Source organism: Pleurodeles waltl, chromosome 7 (genome assembly GCF_031143425.1).
Source record: "Pleurodeles waltl isolate 20211129_DDA chromosome 7, aPleWal1.hap1.20221129, whole genome shotgun sequence".
NCBI lineage: Eukaryota > Metazoa > Chordata > Amphibia > Caudata > Salamandridae > Pleurodeles > Pleurodeles waltl.
The window spans coordinates 1497152809-1497172801 of record NC_090446.1 but is presented as its reverse complement, the minus strand read 5'-3'; the positions used below and the strand labels follow the sequence as shown (position 1 = coordinate 1497172801).

Here is a 19993-nt window from a genome sequence, read left to right as displayed (position 1 = left end):
CTCTGGGAACAGAGAGAGCATAAGTACTGGGATCCTGGTTAGCAGGACTCCAGTGACACAGTCAAGCATACTGCCAGAAACAGTGAAACATACTGACAAGTAGGCCACAAACCATAAGCACTGGGGTCCCAGCTAGCAGGATCCCAGTGACACAGTCAAAACACACTGACAAACAGGCCAAAAATGGGGGTAGCCATGCTAGAAAGAGGCTACTTTGTCACAACGTAGTAATGGTGCATGATACTGACATCAAACTGACATTTACTGGGTACAGTCAGGGTTTGTATTTGAGTAGATCACACTCCAGAGGATGAGGAGAGAGATGAAGGAACACTAAAAACCATCATGAGTAGAATCAGATATGATGGGCAGTCCCTGATTGTACTAGCAATAATGTTCTGAAGCCTAGTGGCCTCGTGTACAAATTGTACATATTCTACATATACAACTGACCCTATAGACGTAGAAAGAGGTGCTTAGTAAGCGCAGGCTTTCCTGTACAATTAGGGAGGCTTTATTTGTCCTAGTACATAAACCTGACAAACCAGTTAACAGCTGTGGGTCATACATATCACGGTTGTCTATTGATTTCAATAGCAAGGTATTGGCCGAATGCTGGTGAATAGCATACTGACTATATTGTCCTATATGGTTCTCTCAGATCAGAGTTATCCCAGGATGATAAATCTCCAGCTGGAGAGGAGTTTACCATACTTCATCAGGGGGATCTAGAAGTGGCTCTTGTGAGGCTCGATGTCAAAAAGGCCTTTGACTTTATGGAGTGGCCCATTCTCCTTAAGATGCTTGAGGATAGGATTTTGGAGATACTTTCTGTTGCTGATCAGTTGACTTTATTCAGAATGAGAGACTAGTGTGGGAACCAATACTGTAAGGTCACGGGACTACGCGGGGTGCCTTTGTCCCGGTTGAAGTTATAGAAGCATCACATCCTATGGGCATGCTACTCTTCTGAACATGTAGGTCAATTAAATAGTGTTGAATGTTTACAAACATAAAGTAAATGTACGCCTCCTATTATTAGTGACATAGTAATACAGCAGGCAGGCTAGCCTTGTACCATTGATAGCCCATAAACTGGGAACGGGTCAGGAACTGAGATGCAAATGGTGCCTCGGCAAAATTAGAGAGTTATGGATGCCGTTTGACATAGTATTATGGGACTGCTCTAGATAAATCTGAGTCCTGGTTTCGAGATGGATTAAACTACTGCTGTCCAAGATGGTGGTAGTGCCAGAATGGCACCTCAATCCCCAACTTTATGCTAGTATTAATTTGAGAGAACTCCTATGACAGATGCATAATATCAAATTTTATGTGCACAGATCTCCCGGCTGATTCCAGCTAGGTTATCTTCAACATGTTCGCCCTCAGATAAACTTATTGTAAAATCCTGAACTGTAGTAATTTGTGCATGCAATTGGAAGGTATACCTTTGGTCTCCTCATAAAGGCACAGCCAGTCCCCGTCGGATATCTTGTCGTGGCCAAGCACTTCCACCTACTCCTGCTAGTGACAGCAGATCTATCCGCACCTAACCAGGGCATCTGAAGCAATGGTGAGACCAGTATTCCCGGGCTCTGCATATGTACAGCTACAGCCAACAGTGGTAGGCCAGGGAAAGTCTATAGCTATACCATGTCTGAGCCATTAATACGTGAACAGTGTTCAGGTCTGGCATACCTCTGAGCTGTTCCAAGCTCAAAAACATCCCATCATGAGAGAGATCCCCCATCTCATGAATACCTGCCTTATTGCCTGGGTCATTATGAGGGTCATTACAACATTGGTGGGCGCACTCCCGCGGTGCCCATTATGACATCCCCGCTGGGCCGGCGGGCGGAAAGAGTTTCTGCCCGCCGGCCCTGCAGGGATGTGGGCTGCAACATGGGAGCCGGCTCCAAATGGAGCTGGCGGTGTTGCGGCCGTGCGAGAGGGTGCAGTTGCACCCGTCGCGCTTTTCACTACCTGCTATGCAGACAGTGAAAAGCTGCACGGGCCCTGTCAGGGGGCCCCTGCACTGCCCATGCCAGCCATTTCCTGGCGGTTCAAACCAGGAAAAGGCTGGCGGTAGGGGGACTCGTAATCCCCTGGTGGATTATCACCGCCGGGGCAAATGTGGCGGGAAACCGCTGTGGTCGTAATCCCCTCTGAAGCACCGCCAGCCTGTTGGCGGTGCTTCAGCCAAAACAGCCCTGTCAGTCTTGGACCGCCAGGGTTGTAATGAGGGCCTATGTCTTCTCTGGACATGGCAGAGATATGGCCTCAATGCAAAAGGGGTTGAACGGGCCTCTGCTAGATCGCTTGTCTTTCTCTGACACTTGTTTCGAAGCCCACCCTACCGGATTCCATACATTTATTTCCTTGCCGGGTGGTGACACCATGGCCTGTGATCCCCTTTAGAGAAGAACAGAAATGACTTAGCAAACGCATAAAGCATCTGACCCACGTTTAACCAAGCCAAGGAGCCAAGGCTACTTGCCTGCACAACCAGGGAGGAGGTCTCAAAGTCAGCACCCAGCCTTGTCATATGGCTGCGATGCAAACTTCCACTTTGCTTGTTTGTCCGTCCAAAATAATTTGCATGCACCTAGTCTGATCCTGACAAAGAAATGTTCGGAAAAATCAAATGAGTTTGAAAATAGGTTTAAGAATGCTGGCTGACCGCCATCTTGAGTAACAAGAGCCCACTCCCCTACAATCTCATCAAATGTCTGGTGCCGTCTGTAGAATAGTGCAGCTTGACTGCACACTTCTGCTTTACGACACTTTCAACAAGACCTGGCCCCACTTTATCTCCAGAAACTTTGACCTGTAGAATATTATGGTCTGCTAATGCTGTATAAGAAAACGCCAGAGATTGCTGCTCATTTTACGTGGTTCTAAGCGTAGGAACTCTCTTCTTTTTCATAGTGTAAGTTTGAGACCTCTTCGAAAAATATTTTTATTTATATTTGTTACCTAGCCACAGTTCAAAATAAGCAACTAGCTGGAGAAAACTTCTGGTAGAGTAGGCTTGCAGCAAAGTAATTACTTTAAAAAAAGCACACACTTATGGTGATATTTATCACAAAAATAAAAAAAGATTCGCAAGAAACTGTCTTGCAAAGAACGTTCCATGAGGAATATTTATTCTGCATAGTCGAAATTAGCAAAGTTTGCAATCGTGGTGCAATGCAGATTTGGCCGGCTCGAGGCCATTATTTAAAACAAGAAGACATTGCTTTTCGCTCTTGCTCGGCATGTTCTGTACACCCACCCTGTTGGCCTGCCAGCGCTTAGAAGCCACGCTGTAGTAAATGCCATGCTTTATGATGAAATTAGAGAAGACTGATTATGAATAAAAAATTAAGATTTATTTGGACATTTCCTTGGCGGCAGTGATAAAAATGTGTTCTATTTACACGGTTAGCCCCAGAGCTGTATATACAGAGACACTTCTATGTACAGTAGCAATATACACACGTGCAGTAGCGTAAAATGACTATTGTAGATGTACATTGCACATAATTAGCAGGAACGATTGGTCTGCACAGTGGAGTCCATCAGTTAGACAGTTTAAGGTGCACAGTGAATGATTTTATCACTCTCCATGTGCACAAGGCGGCCATTTTAGTTTGAAAAAGCAAGCAGCAATCGAAAGGCTAACCCCACGGTCCAGCGAGGGGGAGTCACAATATACAGTTTATTTAAACTTTCGAACACATCTCAGCATGATCTGTACAAGTTAAAGGCACTCTTTCTTTTTATTCACCTCCCCCCCTTTTATTACCCTGTTTACAACTTCTTTTTAAATACGTTTATGCCTTCTGCACTAAAAACGTGCACTAATAGCCATAAAGAATAAATATGTTCACAAAGTTGTGTCAAAATTCCTAGAGTGCTCTAGTCTAGTCCCTATGGACCAACCGTCCTTAAAATGGTGGTACGCTGTGTCCCGATAAGCCTGGATACCAGGTGTAACTTTCCGGTAAATACACACTGCCCATCACATTAGCAAGATGTCCAACAGAAAACAACCCTGCCCAGCAAAGCAGGAAACTGTGTGGCCAAACATGTCCACAGCTTGGGGGAGGCAACATGTGAAGGTGCAAGAGTGGGAACTGGAAAAACTGTGTCAACTGGAAGAATGTATGGGCGAGAAGCAAGGAGGGTCTGGAATAGTGGGAGTCAGATGATGGGTGAGCTGAGGGGGGGTTGTTCATTAGCAGAACTTGAATGAGCATGGAAATGAGAAGAGTCAGTAGGTACAGGAGATGTCTGATGACAAGGAAGATGAGGACCTCAGGGACCAGGAACAGGAAGAGGTGGCGATGAGGGAGAAGATGGGCTCTGAGAGGAACCCGGATTCACCGAGTAGGAACTGGAGGACTTTGGTGCTCAGGAACATGATGAGTCAGGTATGAGTGAGTAGGAACAAGTGGACACGGCTGACTACGAGTAGGTCAGAACCAGGTGGATAATGATGAGATAGCACCTGGGCGATCAGGGGGCAGGGATGGAGAAGACAGGAGTAGCGACAGGTGGAAGCCACTTAAGATGGAACACAGCTTGTACCAAAAGCCACTGCTTGAGGAACACTTCCTTTGGTGTAGGAACACTTCCGTTGATGTCCCTCCTGGAACTCTCCAACGTGGAGCATGTTCCTAAAGCCAAGGAAGAGCTCCTTTTCTTCATTTTAAATATTGTCTTTTCTCGGTTGGTAGGAAGATAGGTTAACAATGGCTGTCAGAGTGTGCACTTTATGTTCCTCACTGGCTCTCATGTTCCCAAAGGAGGCACGGAGAAGAATCTGGGGCCTGCCCAGAGCTATGACTGAAGTGAGCCATCGTCATCACTGTTCCAGTGGTACCCTGAAATAAAAGACTGTCTGATTACAAACGTAGGAGTCCATGGTATGAGCGGGCTCAGCATTAGGCCACCGAGCCGGCAGTGGGGCCTCCTGTCACTGGTGGGGCTCCAGGCGTGACTGCACGTGATTGGTGAAAATGTGAGCTGCTCCCAAGTTATTGAGGCTTTTTGTGCGTTGTTGCTTGCTGGGCTCCAGTATCTGGGGGTTAAAGGGAGAAAGAGAGGTCCCGCCACAGAAATTATTTTCCTCTACCCCAGCTAAAGAGGACTGTGACCGCCCCCTCACCAAGGAACTTCGCTTGATCGACTTTCGTTCCCGTTTGCACTGCTGACGCGGAGAACTGCCGAGTATTTGGGGTGGAGGGTAGTTCAAAACTGAGGGGCCTTGTTCGGGTGGTCTCGCCCAGAGGAAGCTTGGAGGCTGACAGGGGAGTAACTCGTCGGGTGCTCGGTGTCTGGGTAAAAGTATCCGTTGGTTTGGAACACGGTTAAGTAGGCCTGGGCCATCCTCCAGTCAGGCACCCAGAGGGGCGTTGCACGGTAAATCGATCGGGAAACCTGGAGAGAGAGAGAATGAACAGAGTGAGAATCACATGGGGCAATGGCCGGCAGCGCCCCAGTGCATCACCTGCCAGTTTCCTGAGCAGAAACGGGTATTGGTTCTTCACAAATATTCCAAAGACCTCAGTGCAAAATTGAAAGAGATAGAGAAATAGTGAAATATTTTTCTAGGCTCAATAAATAGGTGTATGGGGACCTGTTCATTTTTGGATTTTGGAGAGGTGAAACCAGGCCGCTTCTATGTTTGTAATGCTGAGCAGGGGTGTGCAACTTTCAAACTTTGCCACATACAACTCAGTAAATTGCTGAACTTCATACTCTGCAGTTTGTGAATTGGTGAATTTCCCACCTTTGGTTTGAGAAAAGGTTTCTTATTAGGTTTCTATTAAGGTTTTTGTAGGAGAACTTTTCCCCTTTACAAGAATTCTGCTGCTGAAAAGTTGTTTTCCAGGGTTTTTCCCTCACAGACCTACTTTAGCAGAGACATTGTCTGGGTATTTGCTTTTCTTTTTTAAAAGATCTTAAGCTACAATGGAGTGAAGCGAGTACCTGTGCGCTCAAAGCAGGTGCTGGAGGTCTGCGCGGGGTGGTCCCAGTGCCTTCATCATCAGAGGAGCTCGCAGACTGCACATCCGAGGAAGTGTCTGAGAAATAATCAGAGGTTTCCAGCTCCTGGGTTGGGGTCTTCTTGGATCCTGTTTTCTTCCGCTCAAAGCTGGCCACAGTGTAATGGCGCGTGTTTTCCCCCAACCTGGACAATGAGAAGGAAAGGTGTGTTAGGTCCATGGTGCGTCATGGTGGCCCTAGAGTTTGTCCAGTTTGCAGGCAGCAGGGAGGAGCAGAGTAGCATGCTGGGAGTTTGAGACCTGGTGTGGAAGAGCAGCAGGCCTGGGGTTTGGTGCATCAAAAAAACTGAAACAGGGTCAATTCTAGAGCTCTAACATGATGCCCTTTTCATACTCTGACGCAGGTGAGTGACCTGAGTCACTGTTATACAGTAAGATGGGAACAGGGGAGTCGCGCATCTCATGACCCGCCCCATCCCTACCATTGCCCAATACCCGTTTAATAAGAGCTGTTATGTCTCACCTGCAGCAGACTTCGTAGGGGTCGATCCAAAGGGTCATGACTTTGGGCAGTGCAAGCTGAGTGTAGACCAGGCCGCTCTGGGTGCAGGCCTGGAGAAGGATGGCATCAGCGGGCTGCTCCTTGCTCACCCTGATACACCTGGCAAGAAAAGAGGCGAGAGGACCACTTGGTCAAAAAGCTAAAACCATCCTCTCCAGATCCCACCCTTACCGGCTCACACCCCACTCCTCATATGATCCTGCCTCCGTGCGGAGGGTGCCATTCTGGCCTCTCCTCTGGCACCTACTAGCCAGCCACGTAACTCTGAGGCCCACTGACAGCCTCTAAGTCTCTCATGAATGCCAGAGGGAGCCAGCACCAGGCAGGGTGTTTTCTGTCTTTGCCATTGAGTAAGCAGAGGGGCGCCATGTTGTGCTAATGTGCTTTAAGACTTTGGCCAGCTTACTCGGAAAAACTTCAGTGCCACAATGAGTAGCATATGATCTCTGTTAGAAATGGGGTCCTTGGTTGACAGTCAGGTTACCCCCTGTTCAAGCAAAGACCCTCACTCTAGTCAGGGTAAAAGAGAATCACCCTCAGCTAACCCCTGCTTACCCCCTTGGTAGCTTGGCAGAGCAGTAGGCTTAACCTCAGAGTGCTAGGCGTAAAGTATTTGTACCAACACACACAGTAACTCAATGAAAACACTACAAAATGACACAACACAGGTTTAGAAAAATAGGAAATATTTATCTAAACAAAACAAGACCAAAACGACAAAAATCCACCATACACAAGTCAAGTTATTAATTAAAAATCAAAAAGAGTCTTTAAGTAGTTTTAAAAACACACTAGCGCTGCTAGAGTGAAAATGTACCTGGTGTGCGTCAAAAATAACCCCGCACGGGCGGGCGTGCGTCGAAAATAACTCCGCACGGCGGTACTCGAGTCAAAAATCCAGCCGCACGATGAGTTGACGATCCAGCCGCGCAGGTTGCGATCTCCCAGCCTCCGTCAGCGATGCTGCGCGTCGTTTCTCCTGCTCAGTGCGTCGATTCTTCGGTCGCGTTTCCTGCGAGCGTCGTTTCTCAACCGCGGAGCTGGCGGCGCGTCGTTTTTCAGCCGCCGATCGGATTCGCGTCGATCTTTTCCCCGCACGGCGCTCTGTGCGTGGATTTTCTTGTCTTTAGGCTGCCAGCTTCTCCTTTCAGGGTCCCAGGAACTGGATGGGCACCACAGGGCAGAGTAGGAGTCTCTCCAGAGGCTCCAGGTGCTGGCAGAGAGAAGTCTTTGCTGTCCCTGAGACTTCAAACAACAGGAGGCAAGCTCTAGATCAAGCCCTTGGAGATTTCTTCTCAAGATGGAAGGCACACAAAGTCCAGTCTTTGTCCTCTTACTCTGGCAGAGGCAGCACTGCAGGAAAGCTCCACAAAGCACAGTCACAGGCAGGGCAGCACTTCCTCCTCAGCTAACAGCTCTTCTCCAGGCAGAGGTTCCTCTTGATTCCAGAAGTGTTTCTAAAGTCTGTAGATTTGGGTGCCCTTCTTATACCCATTTTAGTCTTTGAAGTCACCTTTCCTCAAAGGGGACTCACACCTACTTGTGAAATCCTGCCTTGCCTAGGCAAGGCCTCAGACACACACCAGGGGGTTGGAGCCGGCATTGTTAGAGGCAGGCACAGTCCTTTCAGATGAGAGTGACCACTCCACCTCTCCCTCCTAGCAGAGATGGCTAATCAGGAAATGCAGGTTACACCCCAGCTCCCTTTGTGTCACTGTCTGGTGTGAGGTGAAAAACAACCCAACTGTCAAACTGACCCAGACAGGGAATCCACAAACAAGGCAGAGTCACAGAATGGTTTAAGCAAGAAAATGCTCACTTTCTAAAAGTGGCATTTTCAAACGCACAATCTTAAAATCAACTTTACTAAAAGATGTATTTTTAAATTGTGAGTTCAGGGACCCCAAACTCCACATGTCCATCTACTCTCTAGGGGAATCTACGCTTTAATCATATTTAAAGGTAGCCCCCATATTATCCTATGAGAGAGACAGTCCTTGCAACAGTGAAAAACGAATTTAGCAGTATTTCACTGTCAGGACATATAAACCACATTACTATATGTCCTACCTTATCCATACACTGCACCCTGCCCTTGGGGCTACCTAGGGCCTACCTTAGGGGTGCCTTACATGTAAGTAAAGGGAAGGTTTAGGCCTGGCAAGTGGGTACACTTGCCAAGTCGAATTTACAGTGTAAAAATACACACACAGACACTGCAGTGGCAGGTCTGAGACATGATTACAGAGCTACTTATGTGGGTGGCACAACCAGTGCTGCAGGCCCACTAGTAGCATTTGATTTACAGGCCCTGGCACCTCTAGTGCACCTTACTAGGGACTTACTAGTAAATCAAATATGCCAATCATGGATAAACCAATCACATACAATTTCACACAGAGAGCATATGCACTTTAGCACTGGTTAGCAGTGGGAAAGTGCTCAGAGTTCAAAAGCCAACAGCGACAGGTCAGAAAAAAATAGGAGGCAGGAGGCAAAAAGACTGGGGATGACCCTGCATAAGCAAAAGTCCAACAATCTCCACCTAGGGCCAGCAGGATTCCTTATACAAATTGTATTTGGGGATACTGTAGTGTCACAACTTGCCACCAAAGAGTAGCCGCAAAGCACGTGGGGCCCAATTTATGAGGGGTTTGTGCCACACTTGCACTACACAACGTGGAACATGCGTGGCGCAAACCGCTAAGTCATATTTCTGGGGCTTTGAATGGATTCAAAATATGCAGCAAAGCAGCGCAAATCGCCGTGTTGCCTTATTCTGCGCTAGGGGGGCACACCATCGGCGTTACGTGGGTGTTCCCACACAACTCCCACGATTTTTCACACAATCAGATTTACCAACCCTGGTAAACATACTAATACCGCCCAAATCCCATGCACAACCAGGTGAGACGTAACGAGAAGAACTATCTTTATTTCCCCTAGTTTTTTCCTCTTTCTATGTGTGCTGTTTTCTGCAACACACACAGAACGAGCCTATCAGGATTGGTTTTGTGCAGGAAGGTGTCTCTTCCGGCATAAAAACAATCCTGCATGCAAAACAGGCACCCTTGCACCATGACACAAGCGTTAGGCTGGCCAGTGTGTCCCAGTGCAGGAGGAAAGGACAGAAATACGCTGTATTGGTTACATTCGGCGCATTCCTCCCCTATCCCTGTGACACGTGGCCGTGCACCAAGGTGACTTGCTGCACCCCCAGCGCCACATTCTCCTAAATCCGGGCCTTGGTGCCAATGACGAGCGGGCCACAAAAAAAGCACAAGCCGTTTGTGCCTCCCATGAGTGGCAGTATGTGCAAATTACCTGTATGCCTGCCCCTTGGCAGGGCTATCCGGATACCAGTGCCCGGTATATTTCTGGCACAGGAGTGCAGTCAGCTCTTCTCTGAAGATCTCCAATTTCTGGGGGTCCAGTGAGTGGCGTCGGTTGGCAAGGGACACCACGTACTTGACGCCAGCAACCACCTCCTCGCGCATGTCAGCAGGCACGTTCAGGGGCAAGGCTGAACCCTGAAAGGCACAACATAAACACAGAAGTTCTTTCAGAACAGCATGTCATATAACAGGCACAGTGCAACACAGGCATAGAACAGGTGTACAATACAGGCAACATGCTGGGATGGACGAATTACATAGCAGAACATGCATGCTGACTCCTCTAAGATGTTATGTAATCTGAAAGATGAAACCTGTTATGGACCCAGCAGATGTATCATACACACAGGTTGGAAAAGAGCAACAAAAAGGGCAGCTTACAAGTCACATTTGTGGTTCAGAATTTGCTGCGATGTTCGGGATAGAAACAAGGCGTTGGGCTGCCAAGTGATGCAGACTTGCCATGGGATTTGCTTTCCAGCTGAAAGCTGTTTTTTGGTGCTGTAAGTGTCCCTTTTTGCTGTGCAAATAATGCCTTGCGTTGCTTTGCCTCAAGGGGGCGTTCCATGTGTGGTACTTGCCTTTTCTTCTAATTATGATAGGGCTGTGCATCAAAAATAACGCCTCCTCGAGGCAGGTACACTGTAGGATAAATGCTTTTATTTATTTTCTCTTTACATTTCACACATTGCATGATTACTGCACTCTACACCACACACCCAATGTGTGGACTGTTTTAAAGTTTGTCTACACAAAGGATTTTGTACTGAAATATTACTTTTCTAGTACAAAACCTGTGCAAGACAGTACACACTCACATTTGTACTGTGATGCTAGAATGCTACCAGGGTATGCACACCACCTCTATAAGAGCGTGGAAAATACAGAAACACCCGCATACGGAATGCCAACTGGGTACAATAAGAACATTGTAGACTAGAGGCACAGCTAGGCACAGACCAAGCAGACTGGGCGAGCTCAGTCGCATTCATCAGAAGGGCAAGCCGGTAAATTGCAGCCTGAACCAGCAAAGCGGTGGGAAAGTGGAACACAGCAGACGCTGTACTCGGAGTGCGCGTGCGCAAGGCACGCTGGACCTAGCAGGGCATGGGCTACACGTGGCTTAGAGCATGGCGCAGGCCTAGTGCAGGGCGAGGGGTTACCGCGCACGCGCCTTGAGGGGCGGAGGGCCTCGCATGGAGGCGGCGCAGGCCTGGTAAGGTTAGATCGAGGCTTGCATGCGCAGAACATGGCACATGGCTAGTGCCGGGGTTATATGGAAACGTGCACACGCCAGAAGCAATGTGCAGAGCATGGCACATGAATAATGATGGGGTTATATGGAAACGTGCACACGCCAGAAGCCACGCGCAAAGCATGGCACATGGCTAATGCTGCGGTTCTGTCGGAACATGCACACGCTAGAAGCCATGCGCAAAGCATGGCACATGGCTAACGCTGGGGTTAGCTCGGAGCCTTTGGGCAGAGGCTTTGCGCAAAGCATGGCACATGGCTAATGCTGGGGTTCTGCCGGAACATGCACACGCTAGAAGCCATGCGCAAAGCATGGCACATGGCTAATGCTGGGGTTCTGCCGGAACATGCACACGCTAGAAGCCATGCGCAAAGCATGGCACATGGCTAACGCTGGGGTTAGCTCGGAGCCTTTGGGCAGAGGCTTTGCGCAAAGCATGACACATGGCTAATGCTGGGGTTATGTCGGAACATGAACACGCCAGAAGCCATGAGCAGAACATGGCACGTGGCTAATGCTGGGGTTTTGGTGGAACACGCACGCCAGAAGCCAAGCGCAGAACACGGCACGTGGTTAATGGTGGGATTAGATCGGAGCTTGCATGCGCCAGAGGCCTCGCGCAGAACATGGCTAATGCAGGGGTTAGATGGGGGCTGCCAAACGCCATGGAGGGGCCTATTGCGGGCTTTGAATGGAGCACAGCGCATGCCTTGTGAAGAGGTTAGATCAGGGCTTGCCTGCGCCAGAGGCCTCGCGCCGTGCATGGCTAATGCAGGGGTTAGATGGGGGCTGCCACGCGCCATGGAGGGTCCTAGTGCGGGCTTTGCATGGAGCACAGCGCATGCCTTGTGAAGAGGTTAGATCAGGGCTTGGCTGCGTCAGAGGCCTCGCGCCGTGCATGGCTAATGCGGGGGTTAGATGGGGGCTGCCACGCGCCATGGAGGGTCCTAGTGCGGGCTTTGCATGGAGCACAGCGCATGCCTTGTGAAGAGGTTAGATCAGGGCTTGGCTGCGTCAGAGGCCTCGCGCCGTGCATGGCTAATGCGGGGGTTAGATGGGGGCTGCCACGCGCCATGGAGGGTCCTAGTGCGGGCTTTGCATGGAGCACAGCGCATGCCTTGTGAAGAGGTTAGATCAGGGCTTGGCTGCGTCAGAGGCCTCGCGCCGTGCATGGCTAATGCAGGGGTTAGATGGGGGCTGCCACGCGCCATGGAGGGGCCTAGTGCGGGCTTTGCATGGAGCACAGCGCATGCCTTGTGAAGAGGTTAGATCAGGGCTTGGCTGCGCCAGAGGCCTCGCGCCGTGCATGGCTAATGCAGGGGTTAGATGGGGGCTGCCACGCGCCATGGAGGGGCCTAGTGCGGGCTTTGCATGGAGCACAGCGCATGCCTTGTGAAGAGGTTAGATCAGGGCTTGGCTGCGTCAGAGGCCTCGCGCCGTGCATGGCTAATGCAGGGGTTAGATGGGGGCTGCCACGCGCCATGGAGGGGCCTAGTGCGGGCTTTGCATGGAGCACAGCGCATGCCTTGTGAAGAGGTTAGATCAGGGCTTGGCTGCGCCAGAGGCCTCGCGCCGTGCAGGGCATGTGGCTAATGCGGAGGTTAGATCAGGGCTGGCGCACGGCATGGAGGTGGCCTTGAGTGTATCATGGCTCAGGCTTAGTGGAGAAGTTACTTCGGGGCTGCAACGCGCCATGGAGGGGCCTAGTGCATGCCCTGCCTGGAGCAAAGCCGCGCAGGCCTAGTGCAGAGGCTCGTTCGGTGTCTGCACACCCCGTGGAGAGGAAGAGCAGGGAGAAAGGTCGGGACTGGCCCGGTGCACACCACACTGAGGGTCAGTCACGCAGGAAGCATTAGGTAGCACGCGCTACGGAGGCCCGGAACACAGCAAAGGCCTAACACGTGGGAAGGACCGGGCATGCGCACTATCGCACGGGAAAGAGCAGGCGGGGGGGTGCACTGCATGGAGCACACAAGGCCCTGCACAGCGTGACGCGCGCCATTGTAAATCAATGAGGGCAAACACAGGCCTGGCAGCTCCGTTCACAATGGGGGCAGTCCGCTGCTGGGGGTGGGGGGATGGGGTAAGCCGAGAGTCCCCTTGGGGGGCGGCAAGCATCCGTGCGAGGAGTCCCCCTGGCTCAAGTCGTGGAACCCTGGAAAGTTCGAGAAGCGTGATTGCATGAGGCGGGGCCAAGGTCGTGGCTGGGCATCCGGTCCCGGGCATGCCCTGGCATGCTCCCTAGCGCCCAGACAGCATCACTTTGCGGGGGTGGCACATGCCCGTGGCTAGAGTGGGCAGGTGGCTGAGCGCTACTACTGGTCTGAAACATACATTCCGCGTGGATTCACGAGGCCGCGTTGCCTGTGGTCTGGGCACAACAACCAATGTTGCAGACGGCGGCAGTACATATGGACAGTGAGGTTATATGTGTGCTATCACAACACGCGATACTTCCAAGTCAGATGTGTGGAGGTGTAGTTCAATTCGCAGTGTTTCTGCCGCACTGCTTTAGATAAGGCACACGGTGGCACCATATATTTGGTGCTGGAAAGAGTGGTACACGGTGGGTGGCACCATATTCCCATAAAGGTGGCATCCCGTCATGCACTAGTCTAGACACAGTAGCGTCGGTTTAACAGGACGGCGCAGGTTTCCTAAGGAGCCGTTTCAGATGCGGCAGGCTGGTACAACCTATACATGCGGTTCCGGCTTGGGTCGGCTGCCCAGAGAGTCTGCGGGAGTAGCCCATGTCTTACCTTATGGCTCTGAGCCTCCATCTCCTTGAAGGCCGCGGATGTCCTTGTCTAATGCTGTGGCCTCTCTGTGAAGCAGTTTCCGGCTTTGCAGTTGTGTCTAACTTCTGGAACAGCGGTGCCCGAGGTTTGGACCTGTGCCCGGTGTAGGAGTCCGTGTGCCGTTCTTGGGGAGGCCCCTCTATCAGCCGGTCCCAGGCTTTAATGATCAGATGAAGTCCCTCTGAAGGACTGTTTGTGGAGCAGAGTCCTGGGTGGATGGGATGGCCCTCCTCCTTGTAGGGCAGACGTCTCTCTGTGGAGCAGGGTCCTGGGTGGATGGGATGGCCCTCCTCCTTGTAGGGCAGACTTTTCTTTGGGTAGCAGAGTCCTTGTTTGCGGCAGGGCCCTCTTTGAAGACCACGGTCCTCCTTGTAGGACAGAGTTCACTTTGGCGATGCAGCTCCCGGTGAGGGTGACTCCTCTTTGGCGATATCAAGGCTGAGGTGGGCAAGGCCTTATATCTGAGCGGGGGAGGCGATCAGGAGTGAGGGCTCCTAGCGCGTTCGCCGTATTATGAAGTCGCCGACTTAATCTCTTCACCCCCTCGGCGATGAGTATTCATCGCCTGTTGCCCATTGTGGTCCAGGCTGACACCTGCCCAGCCCCTCCCACCCTCCCCTCGGGGCGCACTGACCGCCTTTGGCGTGAGGCTGTGGCGGGCTCCAGACACGCCCATCCCCAGGTACACAACGGCCTCCCTCCACACCGGAGGTGACTGATTAACATGGTGCGCCCTCTCAGTGGGAATTAATTTTGTACCACCTCCGGGGAGACCTGTGTGACCAAATGTGCTCAGAGGAAGGCCACAGCTGAGTGCAGTTTCTGAGCAGAGCTTCAGTGGCAGCCGCCTAGGCCGACAAGTTGCTCTCAGAATAGTTGCTTGTATGTAATGGGAGTTTGTAACGTTGCCTCTGCCGCGCCACACAACTTTAGCCAATAGATGGCACCAGAGCACTATTCTATCCCGACAGTACCCCCCCACCCACCACCAATGTCCTGTGTAACTCGCACAGCGCGTTTCTTGGCTTGCGCCCTAAAGGGTGCGCAGAAGCTCTACCTAGGCGACAATAATGCAGAGATGATAAACTGTAATTTTTGTACATTGCTCACCAAAGAGAGGACATCCTAAGGCGCTCGTGAGTAGGGCCGTGAAGAGCGCACCGAGAGGACCAGGCTCGAGTGGTGTGAGGAGACTATGGCGTGCGCTGACACAGCTCAAGAACCCCTCTCCCCCAAGACCGACAAATCCCGACACCCTATATCCACTTTGCATTCGTCATGACTCGAACTCTCTCTCATTCCTAGTGAGGGGGGAGGGTCCCGACTGGGAAACTAAGTTCACGTCTCCACGTCGGCTCAACTTTGTGTGATTCTGGGAAAATCACTTATCATTGTCTCAAAAATGAGGGTGATGGAACTGGTGCTCATATAAAGCGCTTTAATACGTATGGGTCGAGTTCGTTTTATATGAGATTGCAAAACACACGGGTTCAGGGAGTCTGGTGCAACGTGGGCTCCCTTTAGGGCGAGAAGTTTGGCCAATATCGTGGCCTACGGCCGATTGATATGAAGGACACAGGGGGGCTTAATGAGGCCTGCGTGGCCGGGAGTCGGTGATCCAGGAAGAGTGGAGCCAGATGACGTCAGTAAAGCGCCTTGTTTAACTGTTGCCTGACCTTATGTAATGTGATACGTGCTCATGTGAAGCGCTCTAATACCCTCGGCTCGAGTTCGCGCTATATAAGACTTAAAAGAGTGCAGATGTTTACTAACATGGGCCACCCCCGCACAAGTCAGATGCCCTTTGAAGCTTTTTTTTAACTTCCCAGACTTTCGCGTAGCGCAAAGACAACGCTGGGGCGAGATCCCGTAACGCCCCAACACACCGACCCTCCGACCCCGCACATCCTGGTCCTACAGCCCTGGCCCTGCCCACCCTTCAGATGCAAATGTAACCGGAGGCAGGAGCTCTCAGCTGGGTGCCTAGCAACGACCTGTGAAGTGCCCTCACCACCCCCTTCCTCCTGGCACAGTGCCCCCCACTGCCTGCGAGGAGAGGGCCAGGACTGATTACATAAATCAGAGGGCCCGGGGGAGAATGGTGGCTGTAATCGGCCATCCCCCAGCATGTCTAGGGGGCACTCGGCAGAACAAAGGACACCCAACCCCCGCCGCCCTAAACCACAGAGGCACCGCCCCAGGCGCCCGCTGTCTGCTCACCCGCCCTGGTCATGTGATTAATCGGGCATTTGCTTTCACAGGACATACGTGCCAACCCCGGGCAACGCCCAGGCGGGAGAGTGAGCGGCAGAGTGAGAGGCAATGGTTGGGCATGGCAGCGATGGGCGGGAGGGGGCGGAAAGCAAAAAACAAAAAGTTTACAAGTATCTTCAGCTAAACGTATGTCCTCGTTTCATGGATGCTCGACATGTATAACAAATACGGAGCCGCGCAGCCGCCGCCCCGAGATGCGCACTCGTTTCTCTCTATCTGGAAACAGGAGCAGCGGCGCCCGAGCAACATTCCCACAAAAACTGCGAAATGTACTACAGGGAATTATGCACGAAATTCTTTAAAAACGTCTGCCTTATTTTGCCATCACTCAGAGGTGCATTAGCGACATAGCCACTTTTCTACAACGAGAGCTGAAGCGAAAACAAGCAGGGGACATGCTTCAATCCAGCTCCTTGTTAGACCTTATGATACTGCCCAAGTTCGTTCTGGAAAACAAAGAGTCAAACGGTACATTTAGAAAATATTTTTCCAAACAAACTTGCTCAAACATACAAGTAATACTGGTTGAGACAGAAAAGTACGAACAATTTAGGCGTTTTAGTCTGCAGTCCGCTACTTTAAGCCAGCTGCAAGAAACCATGTGTGTGCCTATTAGAAGATAGCGGGGGCATCGTAAAACACTGACTGAACGCGCAGCAACTGATTTTTAAAGAACAAGCCAAGCAAGAGGGCTTAGTTCCCATAATCCATCTGCACAGGAAGTTACATCAATGAGTTTCCTATAATCGATCTGTGGAGGGTGTGACATAACTGGATTTCCCATCATCCACCTGTACAGGTTGTGGCATCACTGGATTTCATTTCCCTTCATCCATCAGCACATGAATTGATATATTTGGTTTTCCGCCAAAACTGTCATCACTTAATGGGGGCTGTGGTGGGGATGTGCAGCAGACAAGTGCAGTGGGTGCACTAGTTTGTCGCATCTACCCATTTCTTCGCTCAGCGCTAGGTCCCCTGCTCTCCCCCACCCCCAGTGCCACTACTCAACATGATCCTCTGTGCCCTGGACCCCGGTCACGTCTCCCAGCGCTGCTGATGCCCCCACTACCCAACACTGAAGGTGCGTTTTCCTGTGCCAACTGCCATTTCATACCCTCCTGCACCCACCTCACTTCCCCATGAACATCAAACACCCAACACGCTCAACACACACTCCTCACCCCACTACACCACACTACTCCCTGTCCTGCAAACTCCTCAACACTTGCTCCTTCCCTTAACACACCATGAAAATTTGGTATCTGCTTCATGACGACTTACCGGACCTGCTCTTTCTGATTGAAACCTGGCTGACTCCCTCATAGGCCCCCGTCATTTCCATAGTAATCCCCCCAGATACAAGATTGCAAGACAGAACAGGACAAAATGAGCCTCATGCAGAATTGCTATCATTTTCAAAGAATCCATCCAGAAAGCACCACCAGCAACAAGGAGCATTTGTCTTTAAAATTCCTTTTCACTGCCAACTGCACCTTGAGTGGCATCATGGTCTACCACCATCCCGGACCACGCACCATCACATACTTTGTTGCCTGATTCTCAACTCCAGTGCCTTCATCCTCCTCGCCAACTTCAACTACCACCTGGAAGACCTCACCAATCTCAACACAACCAACTTCCTCGAGGACCTGCGGACCCAGCAAGATTAAAGGTCCCAATCCTGCCCTCGGACACCTGCTGGATCCCATCTTCACTATCTTCAGCAACATCACAGTAGACAAGCCCACACCTATCACCTGGTCAGACCACACTTAGCTCACCATAACTACCCCACACCACTGCAGAAACACCATCATCTTCATGACAGCACTGAAACAAGATCTAAGATGTATCCTGGTCTTACAAACTACTACACCACAGGCCTCAACATAGCAGCAATGTCCTAGAATCCATCTCTGACTTCAAGGCCTGGATCACCATCTACGCAATTAGATAGCCTGTCTCCTCTCAAAGCCACGAGAACTATACCACAAGCAAGCTGGTACACAGAAGAGAAAAGGCTCCCCAAGTGTCAATACAGGCAACTTGAACGTCGGTGGAGGCAAAGTCAGGACAAGAGCACCTACATGTCTGCTGTCAGACTCTACCATCAGCATTTCAGAGCCACCAAATCCACGCTCGCTGATCGCAATGAAAGCAAATCCAACAGCACTAATGTGAAATAAATTTACAAGTCTCTTCATGTAAGAGGCCGAATTTCTCCAAGATAGAATACAAGGATTCAGATTTTGCTTCAAGATAGCATTTTATTTCGCTGCAGCAGATTGCTCCAAAGAGAGTTAAAATGACACACTCTGGCCAAAGCAACTGACCTCTCCCTCAGCCATTGATACCTTTATTGCAAAAAAAAAAAACTATACATGCGTCATAATTTCCAAACACGTTCAAGCAAACATTTCCTGTAACACCTTTGAACCACAAGAACAGGATGTTCAAACACAGAGATAACATTTCTAAGAGCATGGGGTGGTTAGACCATCTGCAAAGTTTTGAAAGCAACTCTAAGAAACCAGCACGTTTGCAAGAAAGAAAATTGAGCAGGGCTGCTGAAGACATACAATTTTGCTCGTAGCACAGAACAAATGGAACTGAAATGGTAGACAAAATGGAGCCCTCACGCCAAGTTAAGAAATCAATTTTCCACAAACCGCCCTTTTTGCTGTGAGGTGAACATTTTGTACCATTCAAGTAACAGAAACGTCACCAATATGAGTAAACAAATACAAATCGGTGCAGCAAATATTACGATACCCTGTCTTTTCTTTGTTCATTACCTTTTTCTCCTCAGAGATATTGTCATACCTAGACATTTTCCTATCTACTCTAACAGACAAAAGATATATTACTTCCTAGTGTCCTTTACTTCCAAGCCTCACTGGTAAGCTTATGGTCCGGACGTTGGCGGTCTTGACCACCGGCATGGGGTGCAGTCCCTCCTGAGATTGTTTCTTCCTTTAATTCTCTTTGTAGTTCAGCCATACCCTGTTCCTCAAATCATATCTATTCCCATATATCTCAGAATCAAAAGGTTCAAGGGGAGAGGAAGATTTGTCAGCTGGTACCCTCATTTCACAAGTTAAAATCACTTCTCCATTCCCAACAGAAACTTGGTACGGAATGTGCTCAGTCTTGGTAGCCGGGCAATTGTCTAATACCCACTGATCACAAGGTAAAGGCAAAGGGTACTTTTTTTTTACATGTGATGCATGAATCCAGTTCTTCTTCCCATTACATTTCACAGCAGTCTAGGTGGCCAGGAGAATGTGCAGGGGCACCTTCCACCTGTGTTCAAGGCTCCTTTTCTTTTGGAAATTCCTTACAAAGATCCAATTTTCTGGCTTGATCGAGTGTACAGAGCCCTCAAGTCTCCTGGGCAGTGCCTCTTTGACATGTTCATGGATAGAACCCAATTGTTCAGTTAACTACACAAGGTACATATTACCGCCAGCATATACCTTTTCTTGTTCACTGGTTCCATTTCTACAAAATCCATTCACAGGACTTTGAATGGGAAGTCTGGGGGTGCAACATTTCCTTTAGGTACAAGAGTGCCTTTTCCTACATTGTATGTCTGGCATATGATGCACCTTTGTACATGAGAATGTGCATATTTTGGTATGTTCTTGTTATGCCATACTTGATCCAATGTATCCACTATTCCTTGAGAGCTAATGTGTGCATGTACATGT

The 19993-nt window shown here is 50.1% G+C and overlaps 1 protein-coding gene across 1 annotated transcript; it reads right to left on the bottom strand.

Moving 5' to 3' along the window:
• Positions 1–3352: 3352 nt before the first annotated feature.
• On the bottom strand, positions 3353–14595 carry LOC138246573 (maternal B9.15 protein-like). Its single transcript, XM_069201256.1, has 5 exons — positions 13968–14595; positions 9883–10088; positions 6520–6657; positions 5980–6181; positions 3353–5427 (listed from the first exon to the last, which is right to left on the bottom strand). Exons 1-5 carry the CDS (start codon positions 13986–13988, stop codon positions 5239–5241), a joined length of 756 nt encoding a protein of 251 aa, XP_069057357.1. The 5' UTR covers positions 13989–14595; the 3' UTR covers positions 3353–5238.
• Positions 14596–19993: the final 5398 nt, after the last annotated feature.